Source organism: Enhydra lutris, unplaced genomic scaffold (assembly GCF_002288905.1).
Source record: "Enhydra lutris kenyoni isolate GAN:26980312 unplaced genomic scaffold, ASM228890v2 scaffoldscaffold28, whole genome shotgun sequence".
Taxonomy (NCBI): domain Eukaryota; kingdom Metazoa; phylum Chordata; class Mammalia; order Carnivora; family Mustelidae; genus Enhydra; species Enhydra lutris.
Window position 1 is genome coordinate 18,880,628 of NW_019154112.1, and position 18,628 is coordinate 18,899,255.

The following is an 18,628-nucleotide window of genomic DNA, read 5'->3' on the forward strand; positions in this document are numbered from 1 at the left end:
CGGATCTGTTGCCATTTTCTGACATTATTGAGCAAGCATCAATTCAAGAATATGCTTCACATTCAAGATGTTTTTATTCTTTATTTGAAAATGTTGATATGTCAACACTCTATACGTTCTAATTTAGGAAGCCCTTCTTGATTTTCCTGTCAGAAGGATAATTGTTCAGGACAGAGCTTATTAAGTCATTCTTTTGGGGTCAGAATGATATTCCAGGGGCTGAAGCAAGGAAATCTAACTAATGTGTTGTAACCTTTTTTCATGGTGTAGATCTCAAAGGAAATGATATGTGTGCAGCACAGTGGGTTGAGGAAGAAGCTGCACATGAGGCAGGATTTCAATAGCCCAAGGTCCACCCCACTGCCCCATAGCCCTCTCAGCTCACTATGAACCATCTGTGGTACACATTTTGACCATAAAATAGGGACCAGAGACTCTGAACAAAGGCAACTATGTTTTGAATGATGCATATGTGAAATAGTTTTTAGAATATTTTTTGCCACAGTGTTTCAAAATCAAAGCAGATACGTAGTTCTGATTCACCTAAAAAAAAAATTTTTTTTCTTATGCTAAAAATAGTACACATCTACTATAGAAAATTTATCTTGCAAAAGAAGGAATTTAAATCATCCTGAATTACGCTACTATATATATTCATTCTTTACTTTTATATATTTTGCCAATTTTTAATCCATCATGATACACGTTTTATTTAAAAAGAGAACACAATGTAGACTGCTTTATAAAAATTCCTTTAAGATTTTCCTATCACTAAGTAAAGGTTTTCTTTTTCAGCTCTTAATCATTACAATTATACCTTGACAAATGCAGAATTTAATATATTTTTCACATGTGCTATCAGAATTAACCACTAATATGATCAGTTGAAAAGGGATACTCCTTTTGTATAACCAAGAAGTAACAACAATACTTGCGGTCAATCCACATAGTAATGAGATTTAAATTTTGAGAATTCTCTTCCTCTCGTATCTTCTACAGACAATAGAAAAAGGGCCAAGTCAAAAGCTGAGAAACAGTGAGTGCTCAGCATCATCATCTTGACATCTAATTAACAAATTAATATGCGTTGTATACACTCAGATATTAGTATCAGGTTATTATGTGGAGGCAGCTTGAAGTACAGGCTTCATGCTGATAGGTTGCTCATCCTATCCTATGCAAAAGGACAGATGATGAAATTTAAATATGCATGTGGAGCAGTTATTTGGGGACTTACTCATCTAAAATACAGATAGATTTTTTTCATTAATTTTCCATACCTCACATAGTAGCTAATGTATTAACTAGCATCCATTTATAGCTTACCTTTAAAGAACCGTGTACAACCTTTCAAAATCAGTAACATTTAAACCTCGCACCTCCACTTATTCATTCATTTCCATTCTAAATCAATAATTCCTCTCTTACATTTTGGTTGTATCCTGGGCACAGATACTAAATCTCAGTGGGTTGACTGTATTATTTTTATAAAACAAATAGCCCCAATCCTCAGTTTCCTGGCCACAACCCAGATTTGGACAGTAAGTGAAGAATGTTACAATAAGTTGCCTCTCCTGCTCCGGTTGGTGGAAAGAACTGTGGGGCTAACAGGTATTGGGAAAAGGAAGAAGGAATACTCTTCAGGATAATCGGGTCTCGCATTTGAAAGACTCATGGATGGACTCTCTCTTTTAGGATTCCTTTAGAAATGGTTTGAAATAAACTACCAGAAGTAAAAATCCAATCATTCAGTGTGATTCCTCACTCTGAATCTTCACACATTGTGTTTTGTATATCACTAGATTAAAATTGTATTTGTCTCTTTCAGGCCCATAAGTCATGTTGAAGTGACAGATAATGTTGACCTCAAAGAAAATCATGCATCCTTTTGGTTGTCATCACAATTGGATTATTCAAGATATTTCCATACAATTTGACATTAAAGATTAAACTGTTCTTTCTTGAAGCATTATAAATATAAAATTTTAAACATTAAATCCTTTATATAGATGCTAGTACTAAAATACAACATAAATAATTTATGTTCAATACTTAATGTATCAATATTTATTAAATATTTCATTGATCTTTAATTTTATTAAGTTAAGATTTAAATTTTATGTTTCTGATAACTTGAATTTCTTTTTGGAACACAAATATTGGACTCACAGAAATCCAAATCAGTTTCTTCATTTTAAAAATATTTCTTAATTTATCAGAGTCATTATAATTGTTTTGGGTAAATCTAAATAGCTCATAATTCAATAAGGGTGCATTTTAAATATAGTGCATAGATCAGCTTGGCTAAGCAATACTTCACATAGGAAACACCCTCTGAATTCTCTCTGAGACTGACAGCTAAGAATGGACGGCAATATTCTCTTCTCAGAGAAAAGAACTGTTTATTAAAATGTATTTAATGTATGAACTAAAGAGCTAATTACGCATCATTCTTTAGTGGCATTTAAGATGACAGCTGTGTGGAAGCAAGGAGGATAATATTAATACACTGTCTTGAAATGAATGAAAGCAAAAAGAATTTTGTCCCATATTCTAGGGCATTTGAGTGCTTCACTTCAAGACGATTGTAGAACACAAAGCTCATCTTGTTTTCAGAGGCAGGAATGATTATTATCCCAGTATGAAAATAAGCCCTGCATTGATTAATCTGTGAAAACAGTAAAAGAAAATGAAGCTAACTGACAATCATGCCATCCATGTGATTCAAGAACAAATTCTGTCCATTTTTAATAGTAAGTAGAAATATCAATTTGAGGAAATTGATTTTATAAATGAAGATAATCTTCTTAACATGGGCAAGAATTTACCAGACATTTAAAAAACTCATGTATCCTAGGACTTATTTTTATTTTTCCTAGGACTTATTAATATTGAAGTTGTTACATGATAGGCTACTGAGAAAAATATCACTATGATTTATTCTATTTAACTTTTAATATAGATTTTTAAACTTTATTTTTAAGGTTATTAGATTTCAATTATTAGACTTTATTAGTCCTTTATTTAAAAGGGCTAATGAAATGGTGCTTCTAAAGTATTTTAAAATTCACTTTTTTAATAAATATTTTATTTATTTATTTGAGAGGGAGAGAGCACAAGTGAGGGGGGAGAGACAGAGAGAGAAGCAGACTCCCTGCTGAGGAGGGAGCCCGATGCAGGACTTGATTTCAGGACCCAGAGATCAGGACCTGAACTGAAGGCAGATGCTTAACCAACTGAGCCACCCAGGTGCCACTAAAACTCACTTGTAAAATTAACTTAAGGCATAGTTAATTTTTTGGTCTTTCCTAATTCAGAGGTTGCAGTGAGATGGATATCTAATTCAACTAGTCTGGATAATAAATGTAGATTATGTTGCCTAGACAGACAATCAAAAGATCAGTGTCTTGCTACTCTATCTCTTCCAGTGTAACAGATGTATTACAGTCTCCATTCAGTTTTAGGCAAAACTGGAACTTGCTTTTGTTAACCTTAATGACACATTTTAGAACCACTTGGTTAATCTTGAAAAAAATATTAATGTCCTGTTACCACCCAAGATCAGCTTCATCACAGTCTTTGGAGATGAGAACTGGGGGCATCAGTTGAATAGCTTTCTGGGTGGTTGTTCTGTAAGCTAAAGTTGAGAACAAGTTTTAGATACATATCTGGGAGGTGATGAAAAGTAGCCTGTAATTTTAATATGAATGATCAAAACTGTGCCAGGCACCTGCATTCTTAAAGGCACCACACAGAGTCCTGCAGAGGCTATCTTTTGGAACACTGGGTACTTTATAAGCAAATATTGTGTTCTAGGACCTGGCATTTTAAATTCACTTTTAAAAAAGCTGTAAGTTTACATAAAGGAAAATAGGATTTCTCCCCTTTTTGAACAATTGTGTGCTGAACATTTAAATTTCTAAAATTCACCCAACAGAGAGTTCACAAAAAATTACAGCTCACATGCACCTATCATTTCTCTTGTTTAGGCCATAAAACAAGCCATAGGAAAGTTCTTTTATCACTTTCTTTTCTGCTGAGTTAATGCAATCATTTTAACTGATGGGGAGGGAAGAGTTGAGTGATTTACTCTCAGAATCTTGGGGTGTACAGATCATGTACAAAAAAAGTAAATTCAGTAAAATGATTTATATTTAGAATATACAAAAATGAGCTGTTTTTAAAACACAAAGTACAGAATATAAAATATAAAGCTGGAAAAACATTTTCTTGGCTACCTGGAAATAGACTAGGTAAGAAAAAATATATCCTGAAGGCATACCACCTTAGGGGGTCTTTATAAAATTTCCACAGTTTGGGTAGATTTTTATTTCTATTAATAGAGAGCATGAATTTTTAAAAGGCAAAGATACATTGTCCTGAAATAAATGTGCAACACATATTTGTCAAATATGTCATAATTTATTGAATGATCCAATGGGAACTGATATATATGGATTGCTGGAAAAAATGCCAGTTGAAAATGTAATTATGATTACTGATGACTAATATCAGTGTCTTTTTATAAATTACCTAGCTCTGCTGGTAACAAGATAGGCTGGGGGAGGGGGAGGATGGATCTAGAATACTTAGGTCAGTCTCTCTGGAGCCTGGCAACTGTGCGGGAAGGTTTCAGGAGATGTCCCCTCATGATCAGTAGAGTGAAGCAGTAGGCGACAGCTCCCCTGGAGGCTGTTGGCATTTGGAAATTCTACCAGGGATAGGTCCAATCATGGGCAAAGAGCTAAATTCAGGCTGATAAGAAGAATGGGAGAGTGAACAGACTAGGGTGAGTGCCCAGAGTTCGCCTAAATGTTGCAAGTCAGGGGTACAACTCTCCACAAAACTGCCCTCACTTCATACTCCAGTCACAAATTTGGAAGACTCTAGGCCACCCTTTCTTCTGACCAGCTTGCTACAACTTTGGAGTTCCCACTACCCTGTCTGGTTTAATAACTTGCCAGAATGACTCACATAACTAAGGAAATGGCTCTAACTTATGATTAATTATTAGAGCAAAAGGAAAGAATGCAGAATTAGGCAGAGAGAGACCGATACATAGAGCAAGGTCTGGGAGAGCCCCAAACATGAAGCTCTCAAAATCTTCAGGGTGGCACTATCCTCCTGGCGTACTGATGTGTAACCACGTACAAGGTGTTGCCAAGCTCATGCAAACCTCAGTGCCCAGAGTTTTTATTAAAGCTTCTTTATTCAGCATGAACGACTGAATCATTTCCATCTCCAGACTCCTTTCTCTCTTCTCCAGATTGGGCTGGTATCATGTGGTTAATGCCCAAACCCTCTAATCTCCTGGTTGGCCTCTCAGGCATGACCAGGCCCCATCCTGAGTTGTCTCATTGGCATGAACTACCAGGTGTGGTCAGAAGAGCCCATCATGAATAACAAGACTTTCCCATTACTCCAGGAAATTCCTGGAGTTTAGAGGTTACTTCACAGTAACTGGGGACAAAGGGTAGCCCAAATTTTTATTACACAGAGGGTGAGATAAGAATGCCAACTCGGGAAAGCCGGCAGAGACATGTTGAGGCAAAAAGCACAGAGTCAGAGCCAGTCAAACAGCCAGGTTAACATTTTGCTACACTTAAAACCTGGTTTTCTGTAACTTCTGTAACTTGGTGTTGGTCTAAGAATACACTCTGGGCTCATTTCTGGTCTCAAGTACAGAAATGACAGGTGTGGGGTGGAGTAAGGCAATCAAATTGCTACAAATTCAGTCTATTCGTCTATGAAGCTACGTCACCATGCCTACCTCCTTCACTGAGTTGAAGGCATTATTAGAATTCTTAGAGAAGAGAATTATAAAATATCATTTTATATCATCATTCTTATTCTTCCATTTTTCTCATAAAGTCCATATATATATTTTAAAAGTCTATAGCTGAATTCTGCAGGTTTTTGATTGACTTCAGATTTTATTTGACAACTGTAGAAGAATTTTTTCAATTCAAGTCGGAAAACCTCTTATATTGTGTTCAGTTATCATTCACCATTTTTTTCCTATACCTTTCATTTTGGAAATCCTTTCTCTAACTGGATTCTTTATCTCCTTTTTACTTAGACAAGATCTTAACCCTAAAGTAAGAAGATAGAAATACATTTATTTTAAAATATTGAGAACCACTGGCCTTTATTATTTTATAGGTGCAAGATATTACTCAGTAGAGTCAAGAATAAAATATAAGGTTAAATTTTAGTTATGTGTATAATAGATGATAACTAGAAATGAAATGGTACAGAGTCATTATTAAATATGATCATGTGTAAAGTGTATAAGGTAGGGGCTAAAACAGAGTAGACAATATAAAAATAGTACCACCTGCAAGGTATGGATAATATACTAATCACAGCATGTTTGAATTACAGTGATTCTTCCTCACATTGACAATCATGCAGGCTGCATCTTGGAATACAGAAGCTAGTAAAAATCACTCATTGCAAGCTAAACTATTCAGTATGCAATTCTTGGCACAGCCTCAAGTTTGTTGGTCATTTTTAAAAAAATCTTCCTGGAGCTCACAATAGAAATAGCAGTAATTCCAATAACTTAAGCTTAGCCACACAAGATAAAATTGTGAAATCATGTAATGATTTGGAAATTAGGTATATACATGATGTAAATTTGGAGATACTAAACAGGAGTATGTATAAGAATGGAGAAAGGTTAAGAAAAATGGCCCTAGAATTTCCATACCTAGACTGAAAAATAGGAACTGGAAGATGATTTAATTCTCAGGTTATAAAACCCAGCCATGACTACAGACCCACATTTTATGAAGGTGAATTAAAGTTAATGGAGAGATGTCAAGTACCAACTAGTTAAGCCACAGATGTACTTCAGAATTTTACCCTCAAAAGTTTCTACAGCTTTCCTCATTATAGATGACTCGTATATTTATTGAATTGTCTTCCTGAATTTACCCATGAATATTTTCAATATGGAACACATTTTAAACATTCGTATTTGTTTCTTATGTCAACAAATGCACTTTGGAGTCAGTTGTTATTTATCTGTTTCATGATCCAGGCAGCCAATGGGAAACACCTACTTTTGAAAACCTCTTCGGGACTTAACCTAAGAACTTCTTCAAAGACTAAAATGAATCTCACTGGTTTTGAGGAAGATGTTGGAATTTAGGACAAGTTCCCCAGGAGCCAAGAGAAGCTCTTAAGAAGTCCCAAAAGACCCAGCCCATCTCTGGTTTTGGGGATCACTACCAGAAGTCATCATTATCTTTCTTAAGATGAATCAAAATAAATGATCCAAAAAACTAATCCATAAACATTAGCTAGTTAAGGAAAATGTAAGCTTTTCTTCAAAATATCAAGCAAAATGAAATCATTCACTTGCCAAAATATAACAGGTATCTAAAGTTTGGGTCTTTTGTACTTGAAACCTTTAAGTGGTTTGTTCTACTGATTTCTTCCACTAACTGGTCCATTTCCATGCAAAAACAGAGGACCTTCATTTTGAGAAAAAGACTTTAAAATCTTAACTATACTAACACTCCTCCTATTTCAAGACCTAAGAAATTTTTTTCAACGAGTATTGTAGAATACCTGTGCTTCAGATGATCACCAAAGTCATCAATTCTAAAATGAAGGTAGGGGTCAGATCATGTTGGGCTCTGGGTGGAATTTCTTACTAAGGAATTTGGACTTGAGCTTGAGTGTGCTACAAGAGCAACTGAACAGACCTAATCAATCGTATTTAGAAAAGTCCCTCTGGCTAGAAGCTGGAGTAGAGTAGTATACACAAACACACACACACACAAAAACTAGGGAATACATACATGTTTATATACATGTATATGTATATACACACAGATACATATATTTTATAATGTATATAACACATATTACAGCATATATATAAATATATATGCTGTATATATTTACATATATAAATATTTGTATTTATACATATACATATATAAATATTTGATATACAATCATGGGAAGTCACACACGCACAAAAAATAGCTGCGTAGTCTGGGCAAAGATGAGAATGGCTTGCCATGGAATAGGGTTGGTAATGGATGGAAAGAAATGCATGAGTTAAATACAAATTAAGGAAGAAAAAGCAAAGCTTAACAACTGGTTAGAGTGACTGGGCAAAGGTGAGAGGATGCCAAGGGTTTTAGATGAGTAACCAGGCAATTTCTATGTAGTAGCTTCAGTCTCTGCAATAGGAAACTTGGGAAGAGCATTAAGTAGTATGGAGAAAAAGATGAGTTTAGTTTTGGAAAAAGTTAACTTTGAAACACCTGAGGAGATGCCCCACAGGCAGCTAGATATGCACGTCAGAAGCTGAGAATGGTCTGTGACAATTAAAATTTGCCATCAGCATGTAGATTAAGAAACTTGCCACTTGCCAAAGAAGTCTTTCAGTAAAAAAGAGGAAGAACCAGAATTCAAATGCAGGCCTAGCTACAAGACCCCTGGGAGTCCTATTCGAAATGAAGAGATCCGAGGGAAGGCTGTGGCTTCTTTCATGGGTACAAAATGAAGATGTAAAATATTTAAATAGAATTAATGCATTCAATAAATAATTAGCAAGTTCTGCCATGTGCATCACAAAATTCTAGAGTTGAGAAAAGCATGCTTAGAAAGGCCTAGTCCTCTGTTATTCTCTAGATGGATTATTCCAAGTGTTACTTTTTTCTAACAGGGAATATCTAATTAAAAATTTGAAGCAGTGATAAAAGCTGTCAGTGCTTTCCAGAAGGTGACTGAATTTCCTGAAAGCATAACTGTGGTGAACTCAAAGTTAACTCTTCTTGGAACAGAATTCACTAGGTTCATCTGTGGAAACAGATGCTGGTCATCCATATTTCCCCTTCAGTACTATAATGTTTTATCCTCTGTATCTTAAAACAATAAACTCTGCAATTACAACATAGTGGCAATACAAACTGTGTAGATAAAATTGTTGAACCATTAGGTTCCGATATCCCATTAATATTTTAAAATGTTCAGAACAGAGCAGACGATCTTTCTTTCTACCTTAGATGAACGAACACTTAGATTTGCACCTTAACAAATTCAGTTCAAGCAGCCCACACTCTTGTTAACAAAATTAAAGCTACATTCTCACTCATTTAGCTAATTAACTGTTGTTGGAATCACCAGTTATTATATAATTCAAGGGAATTAGAATAAATGAAGTCTTATTTTCCAGGCAAGAAAAGAAAAAAGAGAGTGGGAGTCAGGATCTTCTTTCAGATGAAGGGAGTGATGGAAAATGGTAAGACAATTACAGATAAAAATTTCGGGTCTTCTGGGGCACCTGGGTGGCTCAGTTGGTTGAGAAAAGACTCTTGATTTTGGCTCAGGTCATGATCTCAAGGTTGTGAGACAGAGCCCCGCGTAGGGCTCTGTGCTCAGTGGGGAGTCTGCTTGAAATTCTCCCTTTCTGCCCCTCCTCACCTTCTAAAAGAAATAAATAATTTTTTTTTTTTAAATTCTTAGTCTTCCAATTCTGAGCTATAATTGTCTTATCTTTAAAAGGAAGATGACATTGGCACCTATCTTGCAGGAAAATTTTAAGTATTTGCTAATAACATAGCATTGTGTTTGATGCTTGGAAGATGTGATAAGAATATTGATTCTCAGAAAAGATGGTTCTCATATAAGATTCTCATATAAGATGAGAATCTTTTTTTTTTTATTAAATTTTATTTTTTATAAACATATAATATATTTTTATCCCCAGGGGTACAGAATCTTATTTTCTCAATAGGATAGGTATTTTAAAATTAAATAAAGAAAACAGACATTGTCATAGTGAGTTACAACAACAGAACATCTAACCGAACCTATTCTCTTTGGGAATAAATAACAATAAAACAACATAGAAGTATTGAAAGGTGTTTTTAAATAGAATGCTATTCCTTAGAGACAGATCAGAAATTTAACTGAGACCAGCAAACAGAGAGGATGAGAGTCAGGTGAGTTCTAATCAACCTTGTAAATGCTCTTATATGAGACACTACTTGTTTGTAATAATAGAGCTTAACTTAGGCTTCCGGCTTTAGTTGTGCTTTCTGCATATTGGCTTACAGTATACCAAAAATAAATAGCATGAGTTCTCCCTTTTTGTTGTGGTAAATTAAAAAACAATTTTTTAGATTCTTTTTCAGATCTCAGATATATAAACAACTAGCTGTGTAGGTCTCGCAAATTGGACATAAGAGCTGTGACCTCAATAATCTCCATGACATCCTATATCCTTTCTGAACTGATTGCTAAAATGAATGTACTCTAAAGGTGGCATTCTAAACCTACTTCTGGAAAGATAAAACACTGAAAATTTACTTTGCATGTATTTAAATAATGCTGATGTGTCCCAAATTTGTGCCTTGTTCCTATTTTTCAATTTCCCCACCAAGAACCCTAATGTTTATAGTATCTCTGGAAGAATCAGAGAACACAGTTTTACAACTTAAAATATCATCCAGACTTTTCTTCCCCACTCTGAATGCCTCCTCCACGAAGTAGCTGGCTCCAGGGCAGGAGGGGGAGCACACTGAAAAATGCACACCACTTAATACATCTGATTGCCCTGAAAGCAGAGTACTTGAGATACAGAAGCTTTTGAAGTCACTAGAGTAACATCCAATGCACAAGAGTTACTTGGAATTTACAAGCCTTCATCAAAGTTAGATGTTCCACAGTGACACCAATTAGCATGTAATGGAGATACACTCTATGGAATTCTGTAAACTTGACTGAACTGGGAACAAAATCAGTCTAAGTAAAAAAAAAAAAACTAAAGGTGGAGTCATGTTTTTAAAAGAAATATTAATATATTTCAAATGCATGAAACACTATAATCTAATTGCAAACAATGTGTTTCTGAATAAGAATTCTGTTGTACTTATTTCTCAGAACTGATTTCAAGATTCCTTTTAGTTAGTAACATCATCATTTAAATGAAGCTTACAAATATTTGAGGTGTTCTTCCTATGTGTCTGTCACCAAAGGGCAGATCTTATAGATCTTGGAATCCATTTTAACAAGCCTGGGTGATACAAAATAATTAACATAAGAAAGTCTTCAAAGAAAGTGAGATCTCTTAAATAGGTTAAACAGTACCTGAATTTTTAGTTACACTGTATATTTGCTCAGAAAATTACTTCCTTGAGATGATTAGATATTAGAGCTCAATCCAAGTTCTGTTGAATGATAGAAATTAGTACTTCCCTCCTCTAGGCTTTCCCCAGCATTTTCTTCAAATATCAATTATAAATGTGTTTAATCTATGCAATTTCATAGTAGTTTTGTCCTGTGATCTCTAAAAATCCCTTAGTATCCTCATACTCAGGGCTTAGTACAATGACTAGCATATAGGAGATCTTTAGTAAAGGAAAAAAAAAAATTTAATGAATGCTTTATTTTCCTTCTTCCCTCCTTGTTTCATATACCAAATGGTACATTAAAATCTGAATTGGGAAACCTAGAAACGGTGGGAATTTGATCAAGTCACTGAAGCTATTTCTTATATCCTCATTTTCTATTTCCGGATCCCCAATTTTGTAAACCATTCCAGTAATTTCAACTTGGCAATTATTTTGCACATTCTCTGTGGGATAATTTGTTATCTAATTTGCTATTTCACATTCATAGTCTGGCTGGTGCTTCTCATATGACAATGGTCCTAATACTGAAGGCATCTTACATCCTTTATTATTTTTCAAGAAGACGAAGAAAGATTACTTCTAAATTTCATTGTCTGTAATGATTTTTAAAATGACATCCTATACCATACCATGGGAATAGAAACCACTGTCAGGGACTCCAAAATTTGTATGAATCCCTAAAATATATTATTCTATTTTATGTTATCTAATTTTATTTTATTTTATCATTTTAGAGAGAGAGAGTAAGTTGGGGGTACAAAAGGAGAGGGAAAAAGAGAATCAAGCAGGCTCCACAACCAGTGTGGAGCACAGTGCAGGGCTCGATCTCACAATCTAGAGACCATGACCTGAGCCAAAATTGAGAGTCAGTTGCTTAACTGTGTGAGGTGCCTCTCCCTAAAATATGTTAAATTCATCTTATCTGCTGAATAGTAGAGCTCAAAGAAGACAGGCAATTTCCTAGTCTATTCTGGGGGCTTTATACTTCAAATTTTAGGGATTCCCATCATAAGGACCTGATAATGACTTGTCTCTTCCTATGCTTAAGCTGTTCCCATGTGCTAGGTTCTATGATGGACTTACATTAGGACTTCTTTGGATTTCTAAGAATCACTTCTATCTCTAATACCATGGTGGAGAAATCCTATGTCAGGCACTGAGGGGACTGGCTGACCATATAAGTAAGGCTCAATGACACTAGAAGATGATGAAGGAAAAACTTCCATTGAGTCAGTACTCTCCAGTCTAGATCCAAAGAAAATAACTTCACTGAAAGAAACTGGCTTGTATTATCATGTGGTAATTGTAAACATGTGACTATTTATAAACATTCAGATATTAGAAAAAATATAGACCAAGGAAATTTGGCACAAAAAGAAATTAATACCTTTCCTGATCTCAATTTGCTATTATTATTGAGAATATGAATTAAGTGAAATAAATTCTTGTTTCCTCTGTTAATGGTAAGGAATCTTAGAAAAATCTACAATTTTCACCTGGGCAGGAATTCATTTTGGCTGCCTTTCTGGTTACAGTTATAGACAAACAGTATTTCCCATTTCTAGCCTTCAGCAAGGAAGAAAGAACACAGTATGAATTTACTACAGAGAATTATAAGAGCACATTTTTGTGCAATGAGACTTGCTTTTGCACTTTTTCGTAATTGGATTCCACTATGATTGTTTTATGAAATCCAGTTGAGAAATACTTTTGTTATTTAGCTAACTAACCTCTTGAGTAAGAAATCTGACTTTAAAATATATAATATTTCTAGTTATAAAGCTTCTAAAATTAATGTCAAATGTCTTCAGCTCAAATATTACTGTTTTTAAGGTTGTCGTTGAAAGCTCTTTCTGTCTCACAATTCCTTCTGTCCATCTTTCCTTCCTTCCTTCATCCTTTATTCATGCATACTTTGTGTTCAACCTTTTCTAGGCACTGCATTTTTTCCAGGCACTGAGAATACAGCAGAAAATAGTGACCGTCACCATTTTAATGCTAGCCAAAAGTTAGGAAATGAAAGGTTTTAGCCCATAAATTAGCTGCCCTAGAGCTTTAGATAGAGCCTAGTAAAGCTAAATCAGTGGGTTCTTATCAAACAATGTGTTCTGGGGCAAGTCCCCAAGATTATGCCATTTTAAAAATTCTTTTTTTTTAAGTGTCTTGTCCCCCCTTTCTAAGATTGACTGATTGATTGATTGATTGAAGATTTATTTATTTATTTGAGAAAGAAAGAGCACGCAGAGGGAGAGGGAGAACCAGACTCCCCACTGAGGAGGGAGCCTGACATGGGGCCCCACTCAGGACCCCACAATCACGACATGAGCCAAAGGCACCCACTTAACCAACTGAGCCACTCAGGTACCCCCCCAGTTTAAAAATTCTGATGAAACTGGGGTAGCTGTGGCAGCTCCTGCTGTCATTCTGGTTCATGTTGTTGCACTATTTTACAGAAACCACCAAGAACATTACGCTTCTGAGAAAGGATCCAAGACTTCCATTCCCTGGGAAAACTTGAAACTTCTATTATCCCAGTTTCTAAATCCCATAGACTACAACCGGGTATCTCTAATACTCTAGAACAGAATAAAGCAAAAAGTATTACATTCCTTTTGTTAAAAACATGAATAAAATGGGGTAGATTTTACCACCAGAGGACAAGGACATTGGCATATTCTTGATCATTCATAGGCGAAGTGTAAAATTCGTATTATATAAGGCTGAGAAGGCATTTGCTAGTTTTGCAAGCAGAATCCATTTTCCCTTCCAGTACATTTTTTTAAAAAGTTTTATTTAATTCCAATCAAGTAAACACAAAGAATTCTTTTCCGCGATCTGTCTGCTAAGAAAGTCTAACAGCTTAGGGGTAAATTCCCATCCTTAAGAGATCACATCAGAAAGACCAACATCCACAATCTCCAGCCAAAAAGACAGCAAGATCTAGAGCAGGGGTCTGTAAATCTTTTCTGTAAAAGCCTAGACTATATATTGTAGGCTTTGCAGACAGTATGGTCTCTGTCACACTCAACTCTGCCTTTATAGAGTGAAAACATCCATAGACAATATGCAGATAAATAAGCATGCCTACATTTCCTAAAACTTTATTTTAAAAAACAGACAGCTTGCCAGTGTGGCTCACTGGCCATAGTTTGCCAGCCCCTGATCTAAGTCGATCAGTATTCTGAGAAAAGGCAGTATTTCCTATTTTTATTTAAGTTTTCATTTCTACTTTATGTCCTATCAAATACTGAAATAAACTTAAGCATGTACCTTAAATAGCAGAGAGAATATTTTCACTTATTATCAGATAATAATAATAAAGAAGTTCTGATGAAGAATATCCCCCCAAAAACATTTTAATGCAATTTTTTCCTGTTTGATGGACTTCTATTATTTTTCTATATTGCACATCACTATCCTCGGCCTTATGTATAGCATAGTGAGTGCAGCATAAATTTTAATTATTGTTTTTCCTTAATCTCCCTGAACTGTGTACAAAATATTCTTAGGGGCACTTGAACTCTTCGGGGACACATGCCCTATCTACATCAATTGGTCTCAGTCTGCAGTTTCTTTCCAGTTTTATGTCCATTACTATCACTATCCTTTGTATTGCCCGTCAGTGTCAGTGCGTTTCTTTCTATCAATCTCTTTTTCTATGTCCATACTTCCTCTCACCATAGTTCCATGAATGAAATCTGCTCTCAAATGAAAACTGAATTTGGATTGGAAAACCCAAATAACTTAGCTTCAGGAATTACATAAGAAACCACCATAAACCGCATATTAAGTCCCTGGACCTTTCAAGGAGGACTACATTCCTTTTCTGGGGTCATAAACTTAATAAAGGCTATTTTCCACAACACTCAAAAGCTTGTTGGCTTGTTTCTTGTGTATGTTTTTTTGTTTGTTTGTTTGTTTGGTTTGGTTTGTTTTTTTTTTTGTTGTTGTTTTGTTTTTGGCTAGGTTTTAGAACATTCAGGTTACTGGAAATCTGATTAACAGGTGAATGAGTTTTCTTAATGTACAAATACCCCTTTATTTCAAGGTATTTGTAAAAACTGATGTGAGCATACTCTTTTGTTGATTTTACTGCGTAAATTTACTCTGTTCCATATCCTGTCTATCTCTTACTAACTTTGTCTAAGATAATTTAGCACAAGGACCTCACCCTGTCCCACTTACAAACCAATGAGGGGAGCACTGGAAAATAGCAAGCCCCAGGTCTCTTTTCTAATCATTTGGTTTGGGAGACAGAGAACAGGCATTAGTCATTTTTGGTTTTGTTTTGTATTATTTTAAGATTTCCAGGCGATTCTCAAGTTACTCAAAGACTAGGAACCACTGGATTATTTTAGAACTCTGTATAAAGGATAAAATGAGGAGCGGTTTACACTGATACCCTCTTTCTCTTCTGTGGCACGAAATTTTACACATAATAAATGTAGACTCCAGGGACTTCAACTTTCTCTCCTTTGAAGAATGCCCCACAAGTTTAATTCCACATGGCTGCATTTCAAAATATATACTTTTTTGATGATCTCACCATGTGGAAAAGGTAGTAAGGCTTTAGCCCTCAGTGTTGAGATCTTTTATTCTATTTTCCTTGGTCAACTCTTACGTCTTAAATGACTGTTTCTGGTAACTGTGAAGCCACGTGAATGTTACTGTCTTTCTCTTGTTCATAGCACCAGAAGAATGGGCCACAACCCGCTCCAGCCTGAAGGCACCACCACCAAGGTCAGCCAGAGGGGGATACAGGGAGCACCCCTATGGTAGATATTGAAGGTCCTTCTCACCTGTGACCTCACCTCAAAGACAATTCATAGCCTGTGGTCTCCACATAAACAGCAACAAGACAAGTAATAGTCCTTTTTTTTTTCTATTCTAGGGATAACTGCTCATGATTTCTCCCATATATTTCTTGTATTTCCCCCTATACTGTTGGTGTGACATTGACACTAGTATTATTTTACAAAATGAACTAAAAAAGACATTGGCAAGCATTGTCTATAAACCATTCAGTAGGATGATATTCTCTTAGTTGTTTTGCATTGTTGTGTGTAAACTTTTTTTTTCTTTTTTCTTTTTTCTTTTTCTTTTTTTTTTTTTTTTTAAGAAAGAGCATGAATCTGTTAACAGATTTTGAGTCTCAATCATCTAGCAAAAACTTTGTTTAGGGTTGCTAAAAGACTGTAATATGATTTTTGAACTAGCTGATAATAAAGTTGTAGATAAGATGTTTTAACCTGTCTTTTAATATCTGTTAGTTAGATGAAGATGTTCGATATTAAGTTTGTAAATTTAATTTTAAATGCTGTTTTAATGGAGTTGAAAACAAGCAGCTACTGTATGTATGTAGCTAACTGAATTTGTTCAGTGTTTTAACCTGTATTTGTTAAAAAAGAAAAAAAAACACACATAAAGTTCCATGTGTAAGCTACTCTAAATAGGAAACCACAATTTGTCAAATATGTTTGCCATAATTTGTCAATAAAGCTGAAAACTTTTGTAAAAACTAAATTTGGAATTACTTGTTTTCTAGCTTTAAATGCCTGCTTTATTTCTTCTTCAAGAGATGCCTAAAATGTTTTCTATTTAAAAATTACAAAAATGAACCCAAGCTTGTTTTAAGATATTTGTGTAATACTTAAAAAATGTATTAATAACTTATGGTTGTTAAATAATTTAAAAGTTAACAAACTAAACTGTTACATGAATCATGGTTAGTAAACACTAATGTATAACATGTTAATGGAAAAAAATGGATTTAGAATAATAAATGGATTTTAAACTATCCTCTAAGCTTTATCTTGCTAAACACAAATTCTGATTGACTTGTTTGCATTAGCATGTCTCTCGTGAGAAAGAGTAATGGAGTATAAAGAGGTAAGATTACCACTTACCACTGTCTAAATGCCTAGTTCTTCAACCTTTGAGTTTCCCCGCACATTAAATATCCCATCCAACATGTAAGCATTGCGTAGATTCACTTTATTGTTTTCACTCAAAGGAGTGCGTGGACTTCATTTGCGTAGTTTATAACAATTTGTTTTGACAAACAAATCATCAGTGTCACTGGCCAGTTGTTGCTCTTCAACCTCAAAAACTTTATTTGTAATTTTCAGTGCTAAATATCACCGCCCTTGAAGGCAGTTTAGAGCGCTGATATTTCTTTTGAGACTATCAGACTTGATGGCTGATGATTATTAAGGAAATATGTCGCAGGACTCAAAGGATGACTAAACGTTAAACAGGTAACACTAATAGTGACTCTGTAATTTTGCCTATGCAACAGTAATGTTAAATATTCTCAGTTATTAAGTTCCTGATAGTTAAAAAAGTAAACCTACAAAAACATAACAAATAGGTCTATAGGTTATTAAAACAACTAATTAACATTAACTAGAGGCACCAAAATTATTTTACAATATATAACCCTCAAGGCAATAAACAGAACTAAAATTAACAATAATAGTAATGCAACTCTTGCTAGCATCAAACGTAAGCTAAATTTTGATGGAAAAAGAGAGCGAAAGACTTGATGGTAGGGATGAATGCCAAAACTGTTAATCTTTTAAATACAGTTTTTTTGTTTATGGTGGCTTTTGTCGATGTGATTGGTTTACTTTTTTGCTGCTAACCAGCTTAGGCATACTGCTGTTCAGTTTTTGCAGCTGGAGTTGCATGCTAATAGTTTTATGAAGTGTGTGTCTGTCCTCAATTAAAATTGTAAATGTCTGCCTTGCAAAAATGCTGTCGAGTTATATTTAATTTTCTTTTTTTATTCTTTCTCACTATTTCAGGTATCCACAAGCAAAGAGCACATAAGTGAATAGCAGATGTGGTGGGCTAACAAGGATAGAGGTAAGCTTATTTTTTATCCCCTCCAAGAAAGATAATCTGTTTACCCACATACAGCTGTGGCAGTGCGCTAAAACACCAAATGCCGCTTATTGAAACACCGCAAAGGTTTAGACTGTTGTCAAGGAACCGGAGGTATTTTTTATCTTCTTTGAAATAAAGTGACGAACTTGGTGTTTATCTGGTGGGGCTTTCTGAGCTTATTCAGAAGCTTATCAAATGAAACGTGAATTACTAGTTAATCTTCAGCCTTTTTTCTTTGCTACGGATTACTATATATTACCTTTCCCTAGTAGTACAAAAGAAGAGTATTCAAACTTTTACGCTGCAGTTTTAGGGAAAGAAATCACAATTGTTGGCAGAGATGGAGGAAGGGGAAAGGGAAGCCCATAGCTAACTGCTCACCTACCCTTTGTCAATGAGGGTTTATTAACATTAACATTTATTTAGTCAATAAAAAAATAACTAAACTTACCATTATTTTCCCCGGTTATGCCACCGGACTTAGTGATAAATTTCTTGTTTCTCATCTGCCATTCTATTTGATTCAGCAAATATTTACTGAATACAAAGCACTACTGAAAATTGAGACTTGATTTCTGTAC

At 34.9% G+C, this 18,628-nt stretch overlaps 1 protein-coding gene across 1 annotated transcript in view; it reads left to right on the top strand.

The window, feature by feature from the left end:
* The window catches only part of LOC111152333 (KH RNA binding domain containing, signal transduction associated 2), a 574,955-nt gene extending 559,010 nt beyond the window's left edge, over positions 1-15,945 (top strand). The window contains exon 9 of the mRNA XM_022510830.1: positions 15,848-15,945. Coding sequence (XP_022366538.1) covers positions 15,848-15,945 — 98 coding nt within the window. The remainder of the gene's footprint in view (positions 1-15,847) is intronic.
* Positions 15,946-18,628: the final 2,683 nt, after the last annotated feature.